Genomic DNA, 21,815 nt, shown 5'->3' with positions numbered 1-21,815 from the left:
AGGACGACGTCGATCGATCGCGCGACCGAGCCCTGGTGCTCGACGCCGAACGGGGGACGAGCGATGGACGACGACGATGGAGGGACGACAGACTGACGACGCGCCGTCCTCGTTTTTGTCGTGATAGATGAGCGCGCGTGTGACCTCGAGAGGATTGACGACGCCGATCGCCGACCGGCGACGAGGCGGACGCGGGGCGAGACGATCGACGACGCCGGCGCGGGGACAAGGCGGGAACTCGCAGTGGGGCGATTCGACGCAGTGCGTGCAGAATGGTGCGTGAGATGTGTGCGTCGAACGCGTGTGAATCGATGTTCGTGGGAACGCGCGATCGAGGAGACTGACGAGGACGACGCGCGGCGCGACGCGACGCAGGCGAACGCACGGGTCGACCTAAGGTGTCCGACTCGCTCACGACGCCGATCGTGCAAACGTCCACGTACCACTTCAAGGATACGGAGGAGTTGATCGCGTATCAGGAAGGGCGTTATAAGAGCTTCGAGTACGGTCGATACGGTAACCCGACGACTTTGGCGTGCGAGGAAAAGATTCGCTTGCTCGAGGGTGGCGAAGACGCGCTCATGAGCGCGTCCGGCATGTGCACGGCGACGACCATGCTTCTCGCGCTGGTTCCGGCCGGCGGCCACATAGTCACCACGACTGATTGCTACAGACGCACTCGGCAGTTCATTCAGACCTTCTTACCGAAGATGGGCATCACGAGCACCGTGCTCGATCCGTCCGACTACGACGGTTTGGAAAAGGCTCTCAAGGAGAACAAGTGCTCGCTGTACTTCTCTGAGTCCCCGACGAATCCGTATCTACGATGCGTCGACATCGAGCGAATCGTGAATTTGTGTAAGCCGACTGGCTGTCTCGTGTGCATTGATGGCACGTTCGCCACCCCTTGCAATTCTCGCGCGCTCGATTACGGAGCCGACCTGGTGATTCACAGCGCCTCGAAGTTCATGGGCGGTCACAACGATGTCCTCGCCGGGGTCATCGTCGGTAAGAAGGAGCCGGTTGCCGCCTGCAGACAGTTCCATAATATTCTCGGAGGGGTCATTGACCCGCACGCGGCCTACTTAGTTCTTCGCGGTCTGAAGACGTTGTCCCTTCGGGTCGAACGTCACAACGAGAGCGCGATGAAGCTCGCTCAGTTCCTCGAGGCTCACCCGAAGATTGACAAGGTGCACTATCCTGGGTTGCCTAGCCATTGCGACCATGAGGTAGCTAAGAAGTACATGAAGGGTTTTGGTGGGGTTGTTTCTTTCGAGGTCAAGGGTGATCTTTGGAAGACTGCAAAGTTCATTGACAGCTGCAAAATCCCGTACATCGCGCCCTCTCTCGGCGGCGTGGAGTCGTTGATCGAACAGCCTACCATCGTCTCTTACTGGGACTACGCCCCGGAAGTGCGCGCTGAGATCGGAATTAAGGACAATCTCGTTCGTTATTCCACGGGTATCGAGGATTACGCCGACATTGAGGCGGACATGGCGCAAGCACTTGATCAAATCTAAAGATAAAGAACGCAAGCGCTCTTACAGAGCGATGTCGCTTCTCACTCACCGCAGCCCTCACGATTCATAAACGATATATAGATCTAAAGTCCATGCGTGTTGTAACTAACCAATTATTCGAAGAATGAAACGACGTTATATTAAACATGCGTGCTAAGGACATCGGGATTTACGCCGCGACTTCCTCGACCTCCTTGTCCTTCCAGCGACCGTGTTCCTTGATGAGCTCGATGAGTTCATCGCACGCCACTTCCGAAGCGATACCGCGCCTGACAACTTCCTTACCGACGTACAAGTCGATCTTGCCAGGAGCACCGCCAACATAACCGAAATCCGCATCCGCCATTTCACCCGGGCCGTTAACGATGCAACCCATGACGGCGATGGCGACGCCGGGCAAGTGACCCGTCTTCTCCTGGATTTGCGCCGTGACTTCTTGCAAATCGAAGAGCGTGCGGCCGCAGGACGGGCACGAGACGTACTCCGTCTTCGTATTACGCATGCGCGAACCTTGGAGAAGACCGAATGAGGTCGTACGGAGGAAGTCTAACGAAATGTCCTTCGCGGCGCCGGTGTACTGAATGAGAACGCCGTCACCGAGGCCGTCGCAGAGCAAGCCACCAATTTGGGCGCCGCTCTGGATGACGACGTCGGACCTATCGCCGGACGGCATGAACATGTGGTGAATGACGGGCAATTTACCGCCACAGTTGGCAATCTCTTCGAAGAGGCGTCGAGATGAGTGGAGGCGTGATTCGCCATCCTTAGTCTTGATGAGCGCCATGACGGCGTCGGAGGCGCACACAGCCTTGATTTGCTCGGCGGACTCGAAGCCGTTCAACGTAACGGCCTTGCGCGCGGCACCAGCCGGAAGGGGGTCATTGATTTGATCGGCGGAGACGAGCGCGATCGCGTTCTCCAGCGGGTTCTTCTTGAGCTCTTCAACCGGGACGATGACGCCACAGCCAATTTCTTGGAGGCGGCGGATGGATCTGAGAGCCTTTTCTTCCGAAGCCGGGGGGACTTCGCTGAGTAAGATGGAGTCGCACGTCGCAATATCGCGGAGTGGCATACCAACGGCGAGCTTGGCGCCCAACTCGCGGTAGAAACCGTCCTCGGAGGCGAGTTGCTGCGTCGTGACGGCGGCGAGCACAGAGCCGTCGCGGTGCAGAATGTTGCGCAAGTCAATCGCGTCGGAATCCTTTTGCTCCGGCAAGTCACCGGATCGGCGAGTGAAAACCTTGAAGTCGCGGTGAGTTTCCTCGAATTGTTCAACACCGATGTTATCGGCGCACGCCTTCATGCCGAGGTTGGCCAGGCGGGTGCACGGCTCGATTTCGAGTTCAGACGCCTCGGTGAGGGATACGCGAATCGTATCTCCCAGGCCGTCGAGCAAGAGAGCACCGATGCCGATGGAGGACTTCATGCGGCCGTCTTCGCCTTCCCCAGCCTCGGTGACGCCGAGGTGAAGCGGGTAATCCCAGCCGAGCTTGTACATCTCGTGGGAGAGCAAGCGGTACGCTTGAACCATGACGAGAGGGTTAGACGCCTTCATGGAGAAGACAAAGTTGTGGTAGTCGTGCTTGCGGCAGATGCGCGCGAACTCGAAAGCGGACTCGACCATACCCATCGGGGTATCACCGTAGCGAGAGAGCGTCCGCGCGGAGAGAGAACCGTGGTTGGTACCGATGCGCATGGCGACGCCGCGCTCCTTGCACTTCAACACGAGGGGCGTGAACACCTCCTCGATCTCCGCGAGTTCAGCGTTGTACTCCTCGTCCGTCTCGTACAGGATATTTTCAAACGTCTTGCGTCCGTCGGCAAAGTTACCCGGATTGACGCGAATCTTATCGAAGCACTCGGCCACCATCATCGCGACTTTGGGCGCGAAGTGGATATCGGCGATGAGCGGCGTGGTATATCCGCGCGCCAGAAGCGTCTCCTTGATCGCCTTGCACGCTTTCGCCTCCTGCATCCCCTGCACCGTAATTCGCACCATATCCGCCCCCGCGTCGGCGCATCGAATCACCTCCGCCACCGTCTTCTCCACGTCTCGCGTATCCGACGTCGTCATCGTCTGCTTCACGATCGCGTGTTCGCTCCCAATCTTCACGTTCCCGACGTGTACCGTCCGCGTCTTCCGCCGCACCGTCTCCGCGTGGTTCACGCAGTACTCCCCCGTGGGCACCATGACCCCCGTCGCGTCGACGACGTACTCCCGCGACACCGCGTCCGCGCTCGCCCGCGCTCGCGCTCGACCGCCTCTCGCCGTCCTCGTCGTCGTCCTCGTCGTCCGTCGTCCCACGCGCGCGCGCGTCGTCGTCGTCGTCCCACGCGATGCGATCGACATCGCTCGCGCGCCGGGCACCATCGACATCGTCGTCGCGCTCTGCCTCCGTCCCGTTCGCGCCGTCGCGATCGTCGTCGTCCGTCGGCGTGGATAAACCGCACCCGCGTCTCGGGGGGATCGACACCCGGGTGTGTGTGCACCCCACCCACACGCCCGCGCGATCGACGCGCGATCGACTTATTCCAGGGTTCGGCGCATCGCATCCCCGATGTGCGTCTCTCGCGTGCGTGATCATGGACGTCGATCGTGCCCGTGTACGTGAACGGTGTGGTGATAAACACACGCGCGCGCGACGGCGCGCGGCCGGCGACGACGTCGACGGGACGCGGCGCGGAGGGGTGGACGCCGACGACGAGGACGACGGTCGACGGTCGACGGGGTGGATTCATCGACGCGCGAACGCGATGGTGTGCGCGATCGGGAAACCGGTGACGTTCACCGTGCGGGCGGCGCGACACGCGCGGAAGAAGGCGACGAAGGGACATAACGATACGCGACCGAAGAAATCATCCCCGTCGCAGCGGAAGCGTCAAGGGAGCACGGAGTACGCGGTCGTGGACCCGGCGAGCGCGCCGGCGGTGATGACGATCGTGTCCAAGTGAGCGCGCGGGACGGTCGCGGGCGATGGGGGGGGCGGCGGCGTCGGGAACGCGTGGGGAGGGTAGCGTTGTCATTCATTCACAGGTTTTCATCACTCGCGTAGGGTTTTCTGCGAACGCGCGGCGCGACGAGGGGGGGTGACGGTGCGACGCGCGCGCGATCGAACGAAGACGGAGGAAGGGGATGCGTGGGGTGGTGTCGGTGATGCGATGGGCGCTCACGGGGTTTCACCCTCGGCGACGTACGCGCGGAGGGGGGCGACTAACGCGGCGGAGACGGCGATGAGGGCGGGATGGTACGCGACGAGCGGGAGGAGGTAGCTCGTCAAGTTTGGGTCGTTCTCGAACGTGGTGGTGATCAGGGGAACGCCAAACGCCAAGGTTTTGTGCGAGCCCATGTAAAGCGCGGCGACTCGATCGCGTCTCGAGAAGCCCTCGACGCTCGACGCCGCGAGCCAAATCGCGCTCTTGTGCGCGAGCATGAAGAGCGCGAGAAAGCCGAGAAGATGCGCGCCGGTGGTCCAATCCAGCGCCCCCGCCTCGCTTTGCTCCGCGGTGACGAACGTCTTGACGACGATCGCCAATAGAATCGCGTCACTGAGCAGTTTGCTCGGTTCCTTGAGCGCTCCGTCCGCCGCCGCCGCGACGCCCGGCAGTAATCTCATCGACATTCCCACGAGCGTCGGCAGCACGGCCTGAGCGACGAGCTTCGAACTCGACGCCACGGGATCGACCGCGGAATCCGCACCGAGGTAGGCGTGGACCAGGGCGGGGGTGAGAAAAATTCCCGCCAAATTCGCAGCCACGCTGTTCAGGAGCGCCGCCGAAACGTTCCCATCCGCGCTCCTCGTGAACGCCACCCCCGATCCCACCGTCGTGGGCAAACACGCCATGATGAACACACCACTCACCACGGTCTCGTCTAACCACCCGCTCTGAACGAGCGTCGACGCCGCGCTCGCGACGACGACGGGCGGGAAACCGAACACGAACGCCTGCGTAAACGCGTTGAGCCTCCAATTCGACGCCGCCTCTCGCACCGTCTCGATCGGGAGTCCGACACCGGCGATGAGAAACAACCCCGCGATGGCCCACGTCTGCGGGTCCCACGTCCCGAGACCACCGCTCGCGAGCGCCGCCGCCGCCGCCGCGCTCGCGACGACGCCGCCCGCGCGCGCGACGCCTCGCCCCGTCCCGGCCATCCACCCCCCCGTCCCCTTCGCGCGTCCCTGGTCGTCGTCGTCGTCATCCTCGTCCCCGTCGCGCCCCGCGTTCGCGCTCATCGACCCCCCGCGCGTCGTCACCGCCCCGATGCCGTCGTCCTCGCCATCGCTCGTCGACATCATCGCGATCGTTCGCCTCGACCGCCCTCGCGCGCGCCCACCCGCGGCGCGCGCGTCGACGCGGCGTCGCATCGACGGCGTCGGCGTCGTCCACCGCGCGACGGATCCGCGCGCCATGACGCGCGCGACGGACTAAAAGACGTCGACAGACGCCGCCGCGCGTCGCGCGACGTGTTTTCCCGCGCCCACGCGCGCGCGCTCGGGCGCGGCGTTCGGGACGCGCGACGCGCGGTCGTTGACCGAGCGTCGACGCGCGCGCGCGCGGGTCACGTCCGAGGGGTCGAGGGAAGACGAGCGCACAAAGCGCATTCGTCGCTCGGGGTGGATTTGATTTGGATTGCGATTCATCGTCGACGCGGTGGACGCGGCGTCAGGGGGCGCGCGCGATCGAGATGAAGCGGTTCGGTGACGTCGTGCGGCGATGGACGCGAGGGCGGACGGTGATTGGGGGGTTAGGACGGCGGGGGGGGGCGGCGGACGCGGACGTCGCGCGCGGCGTCGGCGACGGGTGCGCGGCGGCGACGCGGGGACGATGGACGATCGCGAGCGATGGGTTCGATCGATGGAGAACGCCACCGGTGCGGTGGAACGTGCGAGAGATTTCGTCGTCGGCGTCGACGTCGGGGCGGGACGATCGAGGGAAACCGCGGGTCGGGTACAAGGGAAAAAAGTTGACGACGGATGAGGCGGACGCGGCGGACGGGGATAAAGGTGGACGAGGGAAGGAGAAGCCGCAACCGCGGGTGTCGAGGTATAGAAAATTCAACGTCGTGGGTAAGGGTACGGTGCGGGCGAAGCGGGAGACGAAAGGTAAGGAGGAGGTGCGGTCGCTCGAGAGTCCGCGCGCCGGCGGCGGCGTCGAGGTCGCCGAGGGCTCGACGCTCACCGCGTTCGCGAAGGAGTTGGAGATGGAGGTGAGAGATCTGGAGCAGGTGCTCGCGAATCTTGGCGAGTCCCTGGCGTCGAGTGAAGACGCGGTACCGACGGATGTGATGGAACTCGTCGGGTTGGAGCTCAACGTCGACATCGCCGTGACGCCCGATTTGAACGCGGATGTCAAGGAGCTCGTGAGGCGTCGGGGTGTCGTGGCGGTGATGGGACACGTCGATCATGGTAAAACTACCCTATTAGATTCGCTTCGCAAGACTTCCGTCGCCGCGGGTGAGGCTGGAGGGATTACGCAACACATTGGCGCGTTCGTCGTGGAACTTCCGGGAGGTAACGGATCGCTGACGTTCCTCGACACGCCTGGTCACGCCGCTTTTAGCGCGATGCGGCAGCGTGGGGCGTCGGCAACGGACGTCGCCGTCTTAGTCGTCGCCGCGGACGACGGTGTCATGCCGCAAACGCGCGAGGCGGCGGCCCACATACAGGCAGCGGGCGTGCCGATGGTCGTCGCGTTGACAAAGATTGATAGAGAAAACGCTGATCCACAGCGCGTCAAGGGCGAGATCGTGAGCATGGGAATAGAATTAGAAGAGTTTGGGGGTAAAGTGCAGTGCGTGCCCGTGTCGGCAATCGCGGGAGAGGGATTAAGAGAGTTGGAGGAGTGCCTCGTGCTCGAGGCCGAGTCGCTCGAACTGATGACTTCGCTCACGGGTAAAGTCGATGGAGTTGTTTTAGAGGCAAAATTGGATAAAGGACAAGGACCGGTGGCCACTGGTCTGTTAAAGGCGGGGACGCTCAAGGTTGGATCCCACGTCGTCGTCGGCAATCAATATGGTCGAGTGCGATCGCTGCGCAACGGGGCTGGAGATTCGCTCACGCACATCGGTCCGGCTGAGCCGTTCGAACTCGTGGGTCTGAAGGGCGTTCCTTCCGCGGGTGACTCGATTACCATGGTTCATTCTGAGTCCAGAGCGAAGAGAATCTGCGAAGCTCGCGCTGAGCGTGAGGCGGCTTTGAAGAGCGCGTCCGCGGAGCCCGCGCCGTCGCAGTCTGAAGTCAATCCGGAGGAGCGGGGACATTTGAACGTCATCGTCAAGGCTGACGTCCAAGGCACGGCGGAGGCGGTCAGAGACGCTCTCTTAGGTCTCTCCACGGACGCGGTCGGACTCAAAGTCGTCTTCATGGGCGTCGGTGCGATCACAGAGAGCGACTTGAACCTGAGCGCCGCGATCGGCGCCCCGGTGCTCGGCTTCAACGTCCGCGAGCCGCCCAACTCGATCGCGAAGATGGCCAAACAAAAAGGTGTGCGCATCGTCCGGCATCGCGTTATTTATCACTTGCTAGACGAAGTGGGAGAGATGCTCACCGGTCTCGCGCCCATGGAGGAGCACGAGCAAGTGGAGGGCGAAGCCAGCGTGATGCAGATTTTCGACATGTCCGGCACCAAGGGCAACAACGCCACGATCGTCGCCGGGTGCGTCGTTGGGCAAGGAACTATGAAAGTCGGTGAGAAGTTCAAGCTGATTCGCGATGGCGTATGCGTGCACGAGGAGCTTTTAGACTGCGCGTCGATGCGCCGCCACCGACTCGAGGTGGACTCCGTCGGCAAAGGAAGCGACTGCGGAATCGCCCTCGCCGACGTCGTTGATATTCGAATGGGGGACGTCATTCAGTGCGTCTCCATCGTCCGTCGTCCGCTGCGTTCGGTCAAGGTTGAATCTGGCGGTTCGATGGTGATGAAGTAGCGTCGTTCGGACGCGATCGACTATTGATTACACTCAGAGCGTACACGTGTTCTCGAACGCCGCCTGCTCCTTTCTACACTTTTCAAAATTGTTACTCCTGTAATCCAAGCACGCCGCGTACCCGTTCAATTCGTCTCCGCACTTTGACTTTAAATCCTTGAGCGCGTCCACGAGACACCCCGTGAGCGCCGCGCCCTCTCTCAAGCACGTCTCCGGGTCCTGATCCCCCCGCTTACACGCCAAAAACGCCGCCGTGTGACTCGCGCACGTCCGCCCCGCGTGTTTCCGCACCGCGAACAGGACGGACGACGTCGGGACGTCACCGTCGCCCCCCATCTCCCGCTCGCGATCGCGTCGATCGCGCGCGAATGAATGAGAATGAATGAATGAATCAATCACGATCGATCCCTCCACCCCGTCGTCGTCCCGCGTCCGAGCGCGACGGTCGCTCTCGCGCGCGCGTCGACGGCGCACCACCGTCGACGCGTCGTCGTCCGTCGATCGATCGAGCTTCGGGACGACCACGGGGTGGGTCGTCGACATCGTCGTCGGTGAAGCTTTTTTGGGGTTTTGTTTCTTCACGCGACCATCGGGAAAGACGCGACGAATGCGTGAATGCGCGATTCCATCGCGCGACGTCCCGTCGGCATGACCGCGTCGCCGCGTCCTCGCGCGTGGGCGACGGACGACGACACCCCGGGCACCGATGCGGGCGCGGTCGACGCGGTGACGGTGACGACGGAGGACGCGTCGACGCGGGATGGGGACAAAGATGTCGACGCGACGCGCGTCCCGAGACGCGGCGCGGACGACGACGGCGGCGACGGCGCGCGCGACGGCGCGACGGACGACGACGAGGTGGGTCCGAGGTGGTGGACGAAGGTCGATCGCGCGCCGATCGGTGCGCGCGGGGTGGAGGTGGTGATTCCGAGAGGGCCGTACGGGCGCGGGCGAGACGCCGCGGCGGCGCTGAAACGGCTCGCCGTCGCGGAGGGACGAAGCGTGAAGACGTGCACGACGAGACACAGTGGGTCGAGGGGTGTGCTCATGTGTAAAGGCGTCGAGGACTTTAAGAAGAGTGGACGGCGCGAACTCCGGCCGGGGCGCGACTGCGCGTACGCGGCGGTGATCGAGCGTTGGAAGTGGAAGCGCGACGGCGCGCCGGGGACGTTTTGGATCACCGAGTACGTCCCGCACACGCACGCGTTGTGTACATCCTCAAAGTCGCTCCCATCGAAAGCGATCGCGGCGGATGCGCGCATCAATGCGTTCATCAAGGATGCCGGCGCGAAGGTGAAAGGCGAGGCGATCGCCTCCGCCGTGCGCGACGCGTTGGGCGTCGCCATAACAATGCGGGAAGCGTCGCGCGTGAAACACTACGCGCTTCGTGAGGTTCGCGACGACGACGATACGCCTCTGAAGCCACCGCCATCTTAAGCGCGTGCTTTCGAAGATCTCAATCCCGGCGGTTGATTCCGCGTTGGTTGGACGCGCGCGCGCGGACGCGCGCGGGCGGGGCGCGGCGACGCGCGTGTCGGCGTTTCGTGAAGCGCGCGCCCGGGCGCGGAACGCGCGCGTCCTCACCTTGGGCGTCGCGGCGCATACTCCAGCCAAGCGCCTGTACGAACGATTCGGATTCTCGCACCGAGACGAGGGCGCGTGCGCTACATGTTTCGGCGCTCTCTGTGTATTCCGCGTACGCGGTCTCCCGCGCGGCGCGCGGCGGCGTCGAGACGGAGACGCGCCGCGCGCGACGCCATCGAACCCGCGCCCGTCGCGTCGCGCGATGTAACCGCGACCGCGTCCACCCGGACGTCCACACCCCGCATCCACCCCAAACGCCATCACCGATCACGCGCATCGTCCACCGGGACGTCCGCCCGCGTCGTCCCGCCCCGCTGTCGCGTCATCACCTCCGCCGCCGCCGCCCGTCGCACGCCGCCCGCCCCCCCCTCCCGCGCCCGCGCGCGCTCGCGCTCGAACGCGCCCACGACCGCGGCGTCCATCATCGCCGGCACCGTCACCCGCGTCGTCGCGCGCGCCGTTTCGGGCGTCGTCGTCTCGGGCGATGGAATCACATTCACGGTGTACGACGCATCATCGAACACGTCCACCGCGTCCGCGTTCGTGCGACGCCGCGGCGACGCCGACGGGCGCGTCGCATCGGTGCCGACGGATCGCATCGCGGACGCGCACGGTGATCGGCGTCGCGATTGGATCGAGGCGTCGAATGCATCCACGCATGCATCGTCATCGCGATGATGAATGATGATGATGATGATGATGATGATGATGATGATGATGGCGCCATTATCGCGGCGCGTCATGGCGCGCGTGCGCTACGACGCGGTGCCCGGTGACGACGCCCCCGAGGCGCGATCGTGGACGTTCGCGTCGGTGACGAACGCGCGGGCGGTCGTGGACGCGGCGCGGGCGGGGACGCTGGACGCGTGCGTCTTGGACGGGCGTTCGGTCGTGGGCGCGCGCGCGCTGGACATGGCGTGTTACCGCGCGCGCGTGGCGATCGATCGAGGCGAGGGCGTCGCTCGAGGGGCGCACGCAGAGATCATCCTCGGATTGTCGCACTCGAGGAACGTGGGGGAGGCGTTTCGGCGTTTCGGCGGCGGCGAGACGAGCGAGACGTTGGTGATCGTCGCGTTCGAGGACGCGAGCGGTGGGGATCGTGGGATCGAGGCGCGCGTGATGGAGTTGGTGGAGGGACGGTTGACGTCGTTCGATGATAGGGGGGCGATCGATGAGGCGTCGATTAAGACGTGGTTTAAAATCGGCGACGCGGAGCTCGCGCTCGGGGGGTCGCTCGAGGACGCGGTGTTGAGTCGGATGGCGATTCGCGACGTCGCGTGAGCGCGCGCGGGGGGGATGATCTATAAACTACACGTGCGGTTAAAATAATCAGTCTATGATGCCTAGTCTTTACTCTTCTTTGTCGATTCCTTCGCCTTGACGCAGTGCGCGATGAAATTTATCTGCACATCCGTCGAGAGCGCCCAGGTGTTACGAATGGGGTCGTACACCATCCCGGCCAGCTCGCGCATCTCGCACCCGCTCCTAGATGCCAACAGAGCGACCTCGCCGGGGGTGAGAAACTTTGAAAACGAGTGCGTCCCCGGCGGCACGAGTCCGAGCGCGCGCTCGGCGCCGACGATGGCGAACGCGAACGACCGCGCCGTGCGATTGATTGTGCTCAAAAACAGAGCCCCACCGGGTCGAACCAACTTTCCAAGCGATTTCGCAAACCCCATGGGATCGCTCACGTGCTCGATCACCTCTAAACTCGTCACCGCGTCGAACGTCTCCCCTCTGTCGCCCAGCGCCTCCGCGGCGACGTGTTCGTATCGCAATCGTCCGTCCAAACCCGGATCTCGCGCCGCGTGCGCCCTGGCGATCTCGATGTTCGCCAACCCCGCGTCGATCGCCGTCACGTCGGCCCCCAAACGCGCCAACGACTCGGCGAATATGCCCCCGCCGCACCCGACGTCTAACACGCGCGTCCCTCTCAAGGCGTCTCGCATCGCATTCGTCCCCAGCGTCTCCTTAAACTGCTCCCGCATCGCGTCGCGAACGAACGCCACGCGCGTCGGGTTCATCGCGTGCAACGCCGCGAACGGGCCGCGCGTTTCGTTCCACCACAGCGCGGCGTCGCGTTCGAATTTCGCTCGCTCGTTCGGGTCCACCTGTCCCGCGCTCGCGCTCGAGCGCGCTCGAGCGCGCGCGGGCGTCGCGGACGATCGCGACGACGCGCGTTCGGCGGTGCGTCCACCTCTGGGCGACGCGCGCGCGGCGTCGAGGGCGCGTCGACGCATCGACACGTCGACGTCGCGGTGTGTCGAGACGCATCGTGCGACGCGCCCTCGCCCGCGCCCGCGTCCGAGGACGGGAACGACGGCGGTGCGTGGATCGACGGCACCGTCGCGCGCGATCGACGGGGGCGACGCGCGCGCGCGAGGGCGTCGAGACGTCGGACGGTGAAGGAATCAAAGAATCGACGACGGCATCGCATGGCGTGGGGAAAACCGAGCGCCGAACCCCCGGCGTGGCTCGCGATGTGCGCGGCGAACGACGCGCGGTTGACGTCGATCATCGTTCCGCGATCGCGCGCGTTCGATGAGGAGACGCAAATCGCGCTGGCGAAGGCGTTGGAGGAGAACGAACGCGTGCTCGAGGTGTACGCGTCGGGACACGCGGTGAGCGTGACGGCGGCGAGGGCGTTCGCGGTGATGTTGGCGGTGAACGTGACGCTGAAATCGATATGCTTGGGGGATGAGAATTTTGGTGGCATGGTGGAGGTGGAGGGCGATGGGAGGGCGACGAGCGCGCTGCAGGAGACGCTTCGCGGGTGCGCGCACGCCGCCGCGCTGGAGACGATGGATCTCGAGCGCAAGGGGGTGACGAACGACGACGGCGAGGCGATCGGAAAAGTTTTATCGCAGAGTGCGACGATGCGTGAGGTGCGTTTGGGGCGGAACGAAGGTTTGGGGGCGGAGGGATACTCAAAGGCGTTCGCGGGCGCGAGCGAGAGCGTTTCGCTGGAAATACTCGATCTCACCGATAACGTCCTGGATGACGCGAGCGCGCGTGCTTTGGGAGCGCTTTTAAGCTCTTCATGCCCGATTAAGCGCCTCGGGTTGACCAGATGCGAGATCGGGACGGAGGGATTGCGCGCGCTCGGCGACGGTTTGACGTCTCGGGCGAGCGTGGAGCGCTTGGAGCTGAGCGGGGTGAAACTCGGTACTGGAGGCGCAGCCGCGCTGTTCGGCGCGCGAACGACGACGACAAACGTTCTCGAGATCGATCTCACGCAGTGCGGGATCGAAGACGAGGCCGATGTCCAGGCGCTCAGCGGGTTTCTGGGCGCCTCTCCGAAATTACTCGGCGTAAATTTGCGCGGAAACGCGTTCGGCGACGCCGGCGCGTCGTCACTCGCTGTGGGCGCGTTTGCGTCGCGAGCGCCGGAATCCCTCGATCTTGGATCGTGCAAGCTGACCGCCGGCGCGATGGATGCGTTGTCTAACGCGATCAAGTCCTCGAAAACGCTCTCGCTCTTTGACAATGCGCTCGGAGACGAAGGCGTCGCCAACATTTTTGCACAGTCCTCCGGTTCATCTCTGGAGGTCTTGGACCTCGGCGCCGTTGGCTTGAGTGTCGACGGTCTCCGCGCCGTCGTCGTCGCTCTGCGGAACCCCGAGGCGTTCGAGCGCTTGCACACCTTGATCGTAGGCGGCAATCCGGGGTGTCAAGCCGACGACTGGGAGCGCGTCGTCTCCGACCTCCGCTCGAATCGCCCCAACCTCGACGTCGCCTGGCGCGCCGCCGATGGTAACTCCGACGACGCCAATCGACTCAAGCGCGACGACGCCGGACGCGTCATCGCCATCGAATAGACATCCTAGTACCGTCCGATGTAAACGAAACGCGCGTCTCTCGACGCGTCGCGCTACTCTCGCGCGCTCACCTCGAGCCCGCATTCGTCGCCTCGCGCGCGTCTCATCGTCGACCACGCGCACGCACGACCTCAAAGCACCTTCGCACCGTCTTCGTGCGACGCTGCGCGACCGTTACAGTCGCGTGACGCGTGCGCACGCTCGTGAATTCATTCAATTTCGATCCACCGCCTGGACGAAAACCAAGTCGTCTCCACCGATAACGCGTCTTAAATGAGCTTCCGTCGACGGTTGAAGGGTAAGAAGATCCCCGAGGGGTTCGATGCGATCGAACCCGCGATCGAGGAATTCGAACAACAAATGCGAGACGCCGTGAGCGAGGAACACGAGGGGAAGCGGAAGAATGAGCTGGGGTGGCGGATACACCGCGTGCACTGGGAAAAGAATCGCTTCCTGTTCGATTTGATGTACAAGCGAAAGGTGATGAAACGCGAGCTGTACGATTGGTTGGTGCGGGAGAAGATCGCGGATGGGAATTTGATATCAAAGTGGAGGAAACCCGGGTACGAGAATCTGTGCTCGCTGTTGTCGATTCAGAAGTCGTCGACGAATTTCGGTACGACGTCTCTGTGTCGGGTACCGATGGGGTCGAGGGCGCCGCAACAGCGACTGACGCCGAACGTGCGAACGGGGTGCATCTCGTGTTGCTCTGGAGACGGTATCATGGGTGGACCGATCTGGTGGAACACCCCGATCACGGAAGAGGTGGAGGCCAAGGTGAACAAGAAGAGAAAGGCGAACGAGGCGCAGGAGGAGGATGAAGAAGATCCTGCCGTCGCTGCGCGCATCGCCGCTCTGCGGAAAGAGATGGCAGCGGGGAAATGAGACACCGAAAGACTAGATTGAGATCGCACAGAGACCGTTGTGTAGTGAATAGATGAAGAATAGAACTGTTTGTCGAGTGACGCCCCTTGAGCGCTACGACAAAGCGCGGCGCGACCCCACAATTCGACATGGCGCTTCGACGCGTCCTTCGCTCCGACGCGTTTTACAGCGTCATCGAACCCTATCGCGCTATTTGGTGCATCGCCTTGCCTCCGGATCAACGCCGAGACGACGCAGGATCGACGAGCGCGTCGACGCGCGTGGAGGCCTCTGGCGCCGAGGACGCGCCGTGCGCCAAGTGCTGGGGCGTGAGCGCGTCGAACGCCTATCACAACCTCGCGAGCGCGCGCGGGGTAGCGATGGTTCGCACGCCCGGGGAGGTACCCGCGAGCGCTCTCGCGCGCATGGTGTTCGGATCAGAGAAGAGCGGCGTCCCGCTCGGAGGCCTTTTGCTCGCGCCGACAACCGAGGGGGCGGTCACGGCTGCCGACGCCGAACGCGTCGCTGAATTATTGACCAAAACCGATGCAAGATTTGCCAACGTTCCGTTCGGGTTCTGGGACGGACGATCGGACGTCGATTCGTGGCGCTCGCCGGAGGACGCGAAGCATCCGGAGGAGGACGCGCGCGCGCCGGCGGCGGCGCGCGTGGCCAGAGGTCGTCTTCAAGCCTTCTTGGAGAGCACCCAGGGCGCACTGAACACGTTCGGGTGATGATTGCGCTCGATGATTCATTTCTATTGTAAAGTACGCCGCCGTAGAGTTTGTTGATTGCTGTCCCGTCGCTGTCCCGTCGCCCGCTGAGAAACGCCAGAGAAACGCCGGATATCAACCGGCACTATTAAACACGCATCATGCGCGCTCGAGCGCGCTTTCTCGCCCCGCTGCTCATCGCGTTCGCGCTCGCTACGAGCGCACTCGTCGTCTTCGCCGCGCCGTCGTCCGCGCCGCGAGCGCGCTCTCGAGCGACGGCGTCGCAACCGTCGAGTTCGCGTCCTCGAGGTGATGACAGGACCGTCGACAGGAACGAGGTCCAGGCGTTTCTCACGCAGGCGCGGGACGAGTTTTTGGCCGATAACACCAATCGAGGGTCTTCTGCGCGTCGCACGCCCGCGACGACGTCGGCGCAGGAGGCTGGTTTGGATTGGATCGCGTCGTTCTTCTCGCCTCGGGATCGTCGGCGCGCGGCTGCGTCCGCTCGCGCGCGCGGTCGACGCAACCTGCCTCCTGTTGTCGTCGACGACGTCGGTATCGAGTTCTATCTCACCGCTCGAGCGTTTGCTCATTCCAATTCTGTGAGTGATCGGAACGGCCGGATGTCGATCGCTCGCGCTGATGAACCAAATCAATTTCAATGGTGGTATGATTTTATTTTTGCAACCCAGCAGCAGATTATTGGTTGCGAATCCTCTGAATCGTGCGCGAGCGTCTGGCACGGCTTTGGTGAAGACGGTCTTGTTTGCTGTGAAATAGGCGCTGAGTTCTACGGTAACCCGCACTATTCGTGCGTTGAAGACGCGGACCAGTGTTTGGAGCTGACAACGTGCGTCACGCACCAAGAGTGCGGCGTCAATCAAGTGTGCTGCGCGACGAAGGCACTTACGGATGACAAAGTCTGCGTCAAAAGTTTCCGTGACTGCGAAAAATATTGCAATTCCGACGCAGAATGCAAAAACGACAAGGGTGAGCAGTGTTGCTACGATGGTATCCTCGGATATAGCACATGTCAGAAGGATGTCGATGTTTGCCCGCCGTCGCCGCCTGACTGCCCAACTACGGGCACGCCGAAGTGTCGCTCTAACTCCGATCAAACGTGCTGTGGAGGTGTGTGCTGCCCAGCGGACGAGGATGACAATCAATGGCTTTGTTGTGTACTTTGTGGCGAGCATGTGTGCTTCCGAGGGACCCCGGAGAATCAATTCCAATGCCCGGACCCGTTCTGTCCACCGCCACCCACGTGTGAAACCCAGGAAGAATTGAGCCCGTGCACGCCTACGCCCGATTCAGTCTCGCGTCAGGAAGAGTCAGTAACGGCTATTTGCTGTGGAGGTGAGTGTTGTAACATCTCAGATTCCGCACCAATTGGGGGGTTTGGACCATCCTACTGCTGCTTCGATTTTCCCGGGGGTCCGCCTGGATGGTCGTGTCAAAACACGATCACTGGGTGCAGACGTCCTCTGCCCGGATGTCCAGCAAATGCTGAGTATTTAGATCCATGTGCCGACGACTCAATTCCGACAGGCATTGGTGTGTGCTGCGGACCAGAGGTTAACGGCAAGCTCACCTGCTGCACCGAAGGCGACGTCTGTTGTGCCGACCTGATCAACGGCGAAATAGTCGGTTATTCGTGCAAGACTACTGCTCAATGCAACCAGGGCGAATTGTGCAAATTTCTCGGCGATTGTCCGAACTCGCAACAATACTCCACGTGCGGAAGTTGCGGTCAAGGCAACAATGACTGCGCGTTGAGCTGTCAAGCCGGCGTCAACGCGCCGGATCCTAACGACCCGTCGTGGAGTTGTGCCGCGACGGACGGATGCGATCCGATCGCCGATTATAACAACTCTCCAAGCCAGGCCACGTGCGTATGCAACAACGGTCAATGTGGCGGCGCCACGCAGTGCAGAGGCGGCGGGAATTGCTGCGCGTGCCAAGCGCGCGGTAGGTTCGGCGGCATTGCGTGCGCCAATCCGCCAGATTAGGGTGTTCGCCGCCCGTCATCTCCAGCATTAAGATGGAGATTTTGAGCGCATCTCACGACCGTTCGCGTGTCCAACGACGCGTCAAGATTATGCTTTACATTTAACATTTAAAATTTTATACGCCGAGTCAGAAAAAAAAAAGTGTCCATCCAACCGTCACTCATCCGTCCAATCGTCACTTCCAAACCCGAGCGTCACCCACCGACACACCGACGCCTCGACCCGGTCGACGCACGGACGCTGAAAAAAAAATTAATCGTCATGTCGATACGAAAAGCGACCGATTTCGTGAAAAAGACGCACAACGACGCCCTCGTCAAGGTGTCCAAGGGACTGAGCATCGGCGTTTTCGTTCTGAACATTGTTTTCCCGGGCATCGGCACCCTCATCGCGTGCTTGGTCGCGGGAAAAGCGGCGGAGGGGGTAATGTGCTTCTTGATGATGTGGCTGATGTGTTTCGTGTTCTTCGTCGGATGGATTTGGAGTATCGTACACGGGTTTCAGATTTTCCAAAAATCATCAGCCTCGTGACGACAAAACTGAGCACGTCAATTTTGTGATAAATGATCTTCGCGCTCGGGCTTTAAGAAGACAACAAGATACGTTTATGACAATGTACAACAGCGTATTCATGAGACAGTTTTAATTGAGACGACGACACAATCATTGCTCCGAGCTCGGCGCGCTCTCGGCGGCGCGCTCTCGGACAAAGTTGAAGAGCCTGACGTACTCCTCCATTGTCAGTTCTTGCGGGCGAATTTTGTCTCCGCGGTCAAGCATCGCAAACGCACCCTCCATGGTGTTCTCCTCGCACACCGCCTTGAGATTGTTTCGCAACATTTTTCGCTTTTGCGCAAAGCATGCCTGGACAAAGGTGAAGAATTGGTTCTCCGTGCCGTTCAGCGGTAGAAGCTCGTGCGGTTCCTTCGGCTTGAACCCGATCAAGCACGAGTCCACGTTTGGGGGTGGCATAAAGCACGTCGGGGGAACGAAACGGATGTAATACGGCTTCGAGTAGTAGTGCACGCGCACGCTCATCGCTCGATAGTCGCCGCCCCCGGCGTCGTCGCGAACGAGTCGCTGCGCCACCTCCTCCTGAAACATAAAAATCATATCCTCGAACACATCACCCATCGGAAGCAACACCTTGAGCACGTCTGTGGTGATGTTATACGGAATATTCGCCACCACCTTTGCCCTCGGTTGCTCTGGGCTCGTTCTCGCGAACGCCGCCGCCAAACCGTCCCACTTTAAAAAATCTCCCTCCACCAGCCTCAGCGCCTCTCCGTGCTCCACGCACAACCCTTTACGTAATTTTTCCGCCAAATTCCTATCCTTCTCCACCGCCAACACGTTGGCTCCTCGAGACAACAACTCGCACGTCAGGTTTCCCGTCCCGGGTCCAATCTCCAGCACCCTGTCCCCTTCGTTCAACCTCGCCGCCTCCACCGCGTCCGTGACCACGCTCGCGTCGATCAAGAAGTGCTGTCCGAGCCATCGTCGAGCCTCGTGCTCGGCGTCGTTCACGCGATCGACGAGCGTGGCGTCGCGCTTGCGACTCTCCCGGTCCTTGCTCTTGGCGTCTCGCTGCTTTTCGAGCTTCTTCTTCTTCTTATTCGCGCTCAACCGTATCGGACCTCTCGCGAGGGCGCACACGCGGAGCGCTCGTCGTCGTCTCGGTGCGTCGCGCTCGCGGTGCGGGATTCGCGCGCCCGCGAGGGCGGAGGACGCGACGCGGGAGAGCGAGAGGGACATTGTGCGGCGACGGCTGGCGCGACGGCCGAGACGCGGTCGATGTCGTCGATTCGTCCTCCGTCGACGGCGTTCGACGGTCGTCTAATGATAGCGTACACGAATACAATGCGTCTGATGATGCGCGAACGCGTGCGGGCGCTAGATCACGGTCGCGTTTCCGCGCGCGTCCGCGTCGTCAGAGCGCCCGTACGCGCTCGGCGCAATCCTCAATCCTTCGCCCCGTCCTCTCCCGCGCTCGCGCGTGTATCTCCCGGAGCGCGTCAAAAGCATCCCGCACGTCCTCCGCGATCGCACTTTCGAGTTCCCCGGCCTCGTCACGCTCCCCGCGCGTACCTCGCGCGCGCGCCGCCGCGGCGTCCAACGCCTCCCGCGCGTCCGCCGCCCGCGTCTCCAATGCCACCGCGCCCGCGCGGAACCCTTTCCCGAGCATCACGCCCATCTTCCATCACTCGCTCCACCATCCCTCGGCACCCCCCCCCGCGCGCGGATCTCCTCCAGCGCGCCGCTCAGCGTCCGCGACGTACGCCCGCGCGCGTTCCGCCGCCGCCGCCAACGCTTCGCGTTCCCGCGCGATCGCCCCTCGCGCCGCCGCCCGCTCCGCGCGCACGGCGTCACGCGCGCGCGTCGTCGCGTCCACCACCGCGCCCGCGCGCGCCTCGCGCGTCGCCCGTCGGTCGTCGCCGATGCCCGATGCGCGCATTCGCATGCGTTCTCGCGTCTCGCGCACCGCCGCTCGCGCGCGCGCGATCGATCGCAGCGCCGCGCGCGCGTCCGCGATCACGTCGACGTCCATCGACATCGCGGTCGGCGTCGTCGCCGTCGCGCGCGCGCGGCGTCGCGCGATGGCGCCGATGATGGATTCGGATGGACGTGTGTACGTATTGAAGATACCATACGCCCATGTATTCGAAACGACCACGACGCGACGGCGATGACGTCGTTCGCGCCGCCGCGTCGACCGCCGGCACGCGCGCGCGCGTCGCGCGATCGCGCGATCGCACGCGTGGGTTTTTGCCGCGGTCGTACGCGCGACCGGTCGCGCGCTCGCGCGGTCGCGTCGGGCGATCGTTCGTCGATTCGGTCTCGATTCCGTGCCGCGGTGGACGACGCCGGAGACGACGACGATGGGTGGTACCTCGTGGTTCTCGCGCGCGTTCTCGCGCGCGAGTAAGTCGAAAGAGGGGCGGACGGGGAAGAAGAGCGAGCGGGAGCGCGCGGTGGAGGCGGTGGAGGCGGCGGCGGCGGCGCGGGGGGGGGCGGCGCGCGAGGCGGACGCGGCGCGCGCGATCGCGGCGACCGAGGTCGGACGCGATGCGAAGCGACGGATGCGGGTCGAAGACTTTGAACCGTTGAAATTGATCGGTCGGGGGGCGTTCGGTGCGTGCGCGATGGGAGAGGGAGATGGCGCGACGGATGACGCGACGACGGAGAATATTCCGCGGCGAGACGAGAGACTGACGAGACGCGCGCGCGGACGATGGCGCAGGCGAGGTGCGACTGGTGAGACAGAAGGATACGGGAGAGATTTTTGCGATGAAGAAACTGAAAAAGTCAGAGATGGTTCGACGAGGACAGGTTGACCACGTGAAGGCTGAACGAAACTTACTCGCCGAGGTGAACTCTCGCGCTGTGGTCAAGCTGTATTACTCGTTTCAAGACGATCAGTTTTTGTACCTCGTCATGGAATTCTTACCGGGAGGTGATGTGATGACGCTGTTGATTCGACGGGACACCCTCACCGAGGAGGAGACGCGCTTTTACTTGGCGCAGACGGTGGCCGCTCTCGAGACGATCCATCGACATAACTTCATTCACCGAGACATCAAGCCGGATAACTTGCTGCTCGATAAGGACGGGCACATGAAACTTAGTGATTTTGGGCTGTGTAAACCCATCGACCCGACGTATCAGCAGGCGGTGCTTCCAGAAATCTTGGAAAATGAATCGATGGGGCCGTCGGATCCGCCCCCGCGTACGGATGAGGATTCAAAGAGAGCGGAAGAGGTTGCGAATTGGCAAAAAAGCCGTCGACGCCTGGCATTCAGCACCGTTGGCACGCCAGATTACATTGCGCCCGAAGTGTTGCTGAAGAAAGGGTATGGACTGGAGTGCGATTGGTGGAGCGTCGGCGCCATTGCTTTTGAGATGCTCATGGGTTACGCTCCTTTTTATAGCGACGAGCCGCTGACGACTTGTCGGAAAATTGTGCACTGGCGACATCACCTGAGGATCCCGGACGATTCACCGATCTCTCCCGAAGCGCGAGACTTGATCGAGCGCCTTCTTTGCGATGCTGATCAACGTCTCGGCACGCACGGAGGCGTAGAGGAGATCAAGTCTCACAAATTTTTCAAGGGCCTGGACTGGAACGCCCTGTACACGATGACTCCGCCTTACCGCCCCGTCGTGTCCCACCGGTTGGACACTCGTAACTTTGAGGACTTTGAAGAGGACGACAGCATGCGGAAAAAGAGCGGAACGGTCGAAGGCGAGGGAGCACCAAAGGATGAAAACTTCATTGGCTACACGTACAAGAACGTCGAGATCGTCGGCGAAGAGGTGAAAAAGCTTAACATTGCCCGTCCCTCGCTCACTTCCGTGTTCCCGACGTCGAAATAAACGTGGCT

At 62.5% G+C, this 21,815-nt stretch overlaps 16 protein-coding genes across 16 annotated transcripts; 11 read left to right on the top strand and 5 right to left on the bottom strand.

The window, feature by feature from the left end:
• Nucleotides 1-127: 127 nt before the first annotated feature.
• On the top strand, nucleotides 128-1,520 carry OT_ostta09g00970 (Pyridoxal phosphate-dependent transferase, major region, subdomain 2; the record flags this gene model as incomplete). The annotated part of the gene is made up of 2 exons (XM_022983293.1): nucleotides 128-275; nucleotides 376-1,520. The coding sequence occupies 2 exons, from the start codon at nucleotides 128-130 to the stop codon at nucleotides 1,518-1,520; spliced, it is 1,293 nt and encodes a 430-aa protein (XP_022839571.1).
• A 169-nt stretch (nucleotides 1,521-1,689) lies between these two features.
• OT_ostta09g00960 (4-hydroxy-3-methylbut-2-en-1-yl diphosphate synthase, bacterial-type) lies at nucleotides 1,690-3,870 on the bottom strand (the record flags this gene model as incomplete). The annotated part of the gene is made up of 1 exon (XM_003081041.1): nucleotides 1,690-3,870. The coding sequence occupies one exon, from the start codon at nucleotides 3,868-3,870 to the stop codon at nucleotides 1,690-1,692; it is 2,181 nt and encodes a 726-aa protein (XP_003081089.1).
• Nucleotides 3,871-4,274: 404 nt separating this feature from the next.
• On the top strand, nucleotides 4,275-4,472 carry OT_ostta09g00950 (unnamed product; the record flags this gene model as incomplete). Its single annotated transcript, XM_003081040.2, has 1 exon — nucleotides 4,275-4,472. The coding sequence occupies one exon, from the start codon at nucleotides 4,275-4,277 to the stop codon at nucleotides 4,470-4,472; it is 198 nt and encodes a 65-aa protein (XP_003081088.2).
• Nucleotides 4,473-4,687: 215 nt separating this feature from the next.
• On the bottom strand, nucleotides 4,688-5,929 carry OT_ostta09g00940 (Putative sodium bile acid cotransporter; the record flags this gene model as incomplete). The annotated part of the gene is made up of 1 exon (XM_003081039.2): nucleotides 4,688-5,929. The coding sequence occupies one exon, from the start codon at nucleotides 5,927-5,929 to the stop codon at nucleotides 4,688-4,690; it is 1,242 nt and encodes a 413-aa protein (XP_003081087.2).
• Nucleotides 5,930-6,204: 275 nt separating this feature from the next.
• Nucleotides 6,205-8,445, top strand: OT_ostta09g00930 (Translation elongation/initiation factor/Ribosomal, beta-barrel; the record flags this gene model as incomplete). Its single annotated transcript, XM_022983291.1, has 1 exon — nucleotides 6,205-8,445. One exon carries the CDS (start codon nucleotides 6,205-6,207, stop codon nucleotides 8,443-8,445), a length of 2,241 nt encoding a protein of 746 aa, XP_022839570.1.
• A 33-nt stretch (nucleotides 8,446-8,478) lies between these two features.
• On the bottom strand, nucleotides 8,479-8,988 carry OT_ostta09g00920 (unnamed product; the record flags this gene model as incomplete). The annotated part of the gene is made up of 1 exon (XM_022983290.1): nucleotides 8,479-8,988. One exon carries the CDS (start codon nucleotides 8,986-8,988, stop codon nucleotides 8,479-8,481), a length of 510 nt encoding a protein of 169 aa, XP_022839569.1.
• Nucleotides 8,989-9,093: 105 nt separating this feature from the next.
• On the top strand, nucleotides 9,094-9,882 carry OT_ostta09g00910 (unnamed product; the record flags this gene model as incomplete). Its single annotated transcript, XM_022983289.1, has 1 exon — nucleotides 9,094-9,882. One exon carries the CDS (start codon nucleotides 9,094-9,096, stop codon nucleotides 9,880-9,882), a length of 789 nt encoding a protein of 262 aa, XP_022839568.1.
• Nucleotides 9,883-10,770: 888 nt separating this feature from the next.
• OT_ostta09g00890 (CGI121/TPRKB) lies at nucleotides 10,771-11,310 on the top strand (the record flags this gene model as incomplete). The annotated part of the gene is made up of 1 exon (XM_003081037.2): nucleotides 10,771-11,310. The coding sequence occupies one exon, from the start codon at nucleotides 10,771-10,773 to the stop codon at nucleotides 11,308-11,310; it is 540 nt and encodes a 179-aa protein (XP_003081085.2).
• A 62-nt stretch (nucleotides 11,311-11,372) lies between these two features.
• OT_ostta09g00880 (Ubiquinone biosynthesis O-methyltransferase) lies at nucleotides 11,373-12,269 on the bottom strand (the record flags this gene model as incomplete). Its single annotated transcript, XM_022983288.1, has 1 exon — nucleotides 11,373-12,269. The coding sequence occupies one exon, from the start codon at nucleotides 12,267-12,269 to the stop codon at nucleotides 11,373-11,375; it is 897 nt and encodes a 298-aa protein (XP_022839567.1).
• Nucleotides 12,270-12,464: 195 nt separating this feature from the next.
• On the top strand, nucleotides 12,465-13,847 carry OT_ostta09g00870 (Leucine-rich repeat, ribonuclease inhibitor subtype; the record flags this gene model as incomplete). Its single annotated transcript, XM_003081035.2, has 1 exon — nucleotides 12,465-13,847. The coding sequence occupies one exon, from the start codon at nucleotides 12,465-12,467 to the stop codon at nucleotides 13,845-13,847; it is 1,383 nt and encodes a 460-aa protein (XP_003081083.2).
• A 273-nt stretch (nucleotides 13,848-14,120) lies between these two features.
• Nucleotides 14,121-14,732, top strand: OT_ostta09g00860 (G10 protein; the record flags this gene model as incomplete). Its single annotated transcript, XM_003081034.2, has 1 exon — nucleotides 14,121-14,732. One exon carries the CDS (start codon nucleotides 14,121-14,123, stop codon nucleotides 14,730-14,732), a length of 612 nt encoding a protein of 203 aa, XP_003081082.2.
• A 128-nt stretch (nucleotides 14,733-14,860) lies between these two features.
• On the top strand, nucleotides 14,861-15,445 carry OT_ostta09g00850 (unnamed product; the record flags this gene model as incomplete). Its single annotated transcript, XM_003081033.1, has 1 exon — nucleotides 14,861-15,445. One exon carries the CDS (start codon nucleotides 14,861-14,863, stop codon nucleotides 15,443-15,445), a length of 585 nt encoding a protein of 194 aa, XP_003081081.1.
• Nucleotides 15,446-15,585: 140 nt separating this feature from the next.
• Nucleotides 15,586-17,433, top strand: OT_ostta09g00840 (unnamed product; the record flags this gene model as incomplete). Its single annotated transcript, XM_022983287.1, has 1 exon — nucleotides 15,586-17,433. One exon carries the CDS (start codon nucleotides 15,586-15,588, stop codon nucleotides 17,431-17,433), a length of 1,848 nt encoding a protein of 615 aa, XP_022839566.1.
• A 261-nt stretch (nucleotides 17,434-17,694) lies between these two features.
• Nucleotides 17,695-17,964, top strand: OT_ostta09g00830 (unnamed product; the record flags this gene model as incomplete). The annotated part of the gene is made up of 1 exon (XM_003081031.1): nucleotides 17,695-17,964. The coding sequence occupies one exon, from the start codon at nucleotides 17,695-17,697 to the stop codon at nucleotides 17,962-17,964; it is 270 nt and encodes an 89-aa protein (XP_003081079.1).
• Nucleotides 17,965-18,096: 132 nt separating this feature from the next.
• OT_ostta09g00820 (Ribosomal RNA adenine methylase transferase,conserved site) lies at nucleotides 18,097-19,188 on the bottom strand (the record flags this gene model as incomplete). The annotated part of the gene is made up of 1 exon (XM_003081030.1): nucleotides 18,097-19,188. One exon carries the CDS (start codon nucleotides 19,186-19,188, stop codon nucleotides 18,097-18,099), a length of 1,092 nt encoding a protein of 363 aa, XP_003081078.1.
• Nucleotides 19,189-20,312: 1,124 nt separating this feature from the next.
• Nucleotides 20,313-21,807, top strand: OT_ostta09g00810 (Serine/threonine-protein kinase, active site; the record flags this gene model as incomplete). Its single annotated transcript, XM_003081029.2, has 2 exons — nucleotides 20,313-20,565; nucleotides 20,675-21,807. 2 exons carry the CDS (start codon nucleotides 20,313-20,315, stop codon nucleotides 21,805-21,807), a joined length of 1,386 nt encoding a protein of 461 aa, XP_003081077.2.
• Between the last annotated feature and the right edge of the window lie 8 nt (nucleotides 21,808-21,815).

The sequence above is a fragment of the Ostreococcus tauri genome, assembly GCF_000214015.3.
Source record: "Ostreococcus tauri WGS project CAID00000000 data, contig chromosome 09, whole genome shotgun sequence".
NCBI classification, from domain to species: domain Eukaryota; kingdom Viridiplantae; phylum Chlorophyta; class Mamiellophyceae; order Mamiellales; family Bathycoccaceae; genus Ostreococcus; species Ostreococcus tauri.
Note: the sequence above shows the minus strand (reverse complement) of the source record. Positions and strands in the feature narration are given on the sequence as shown.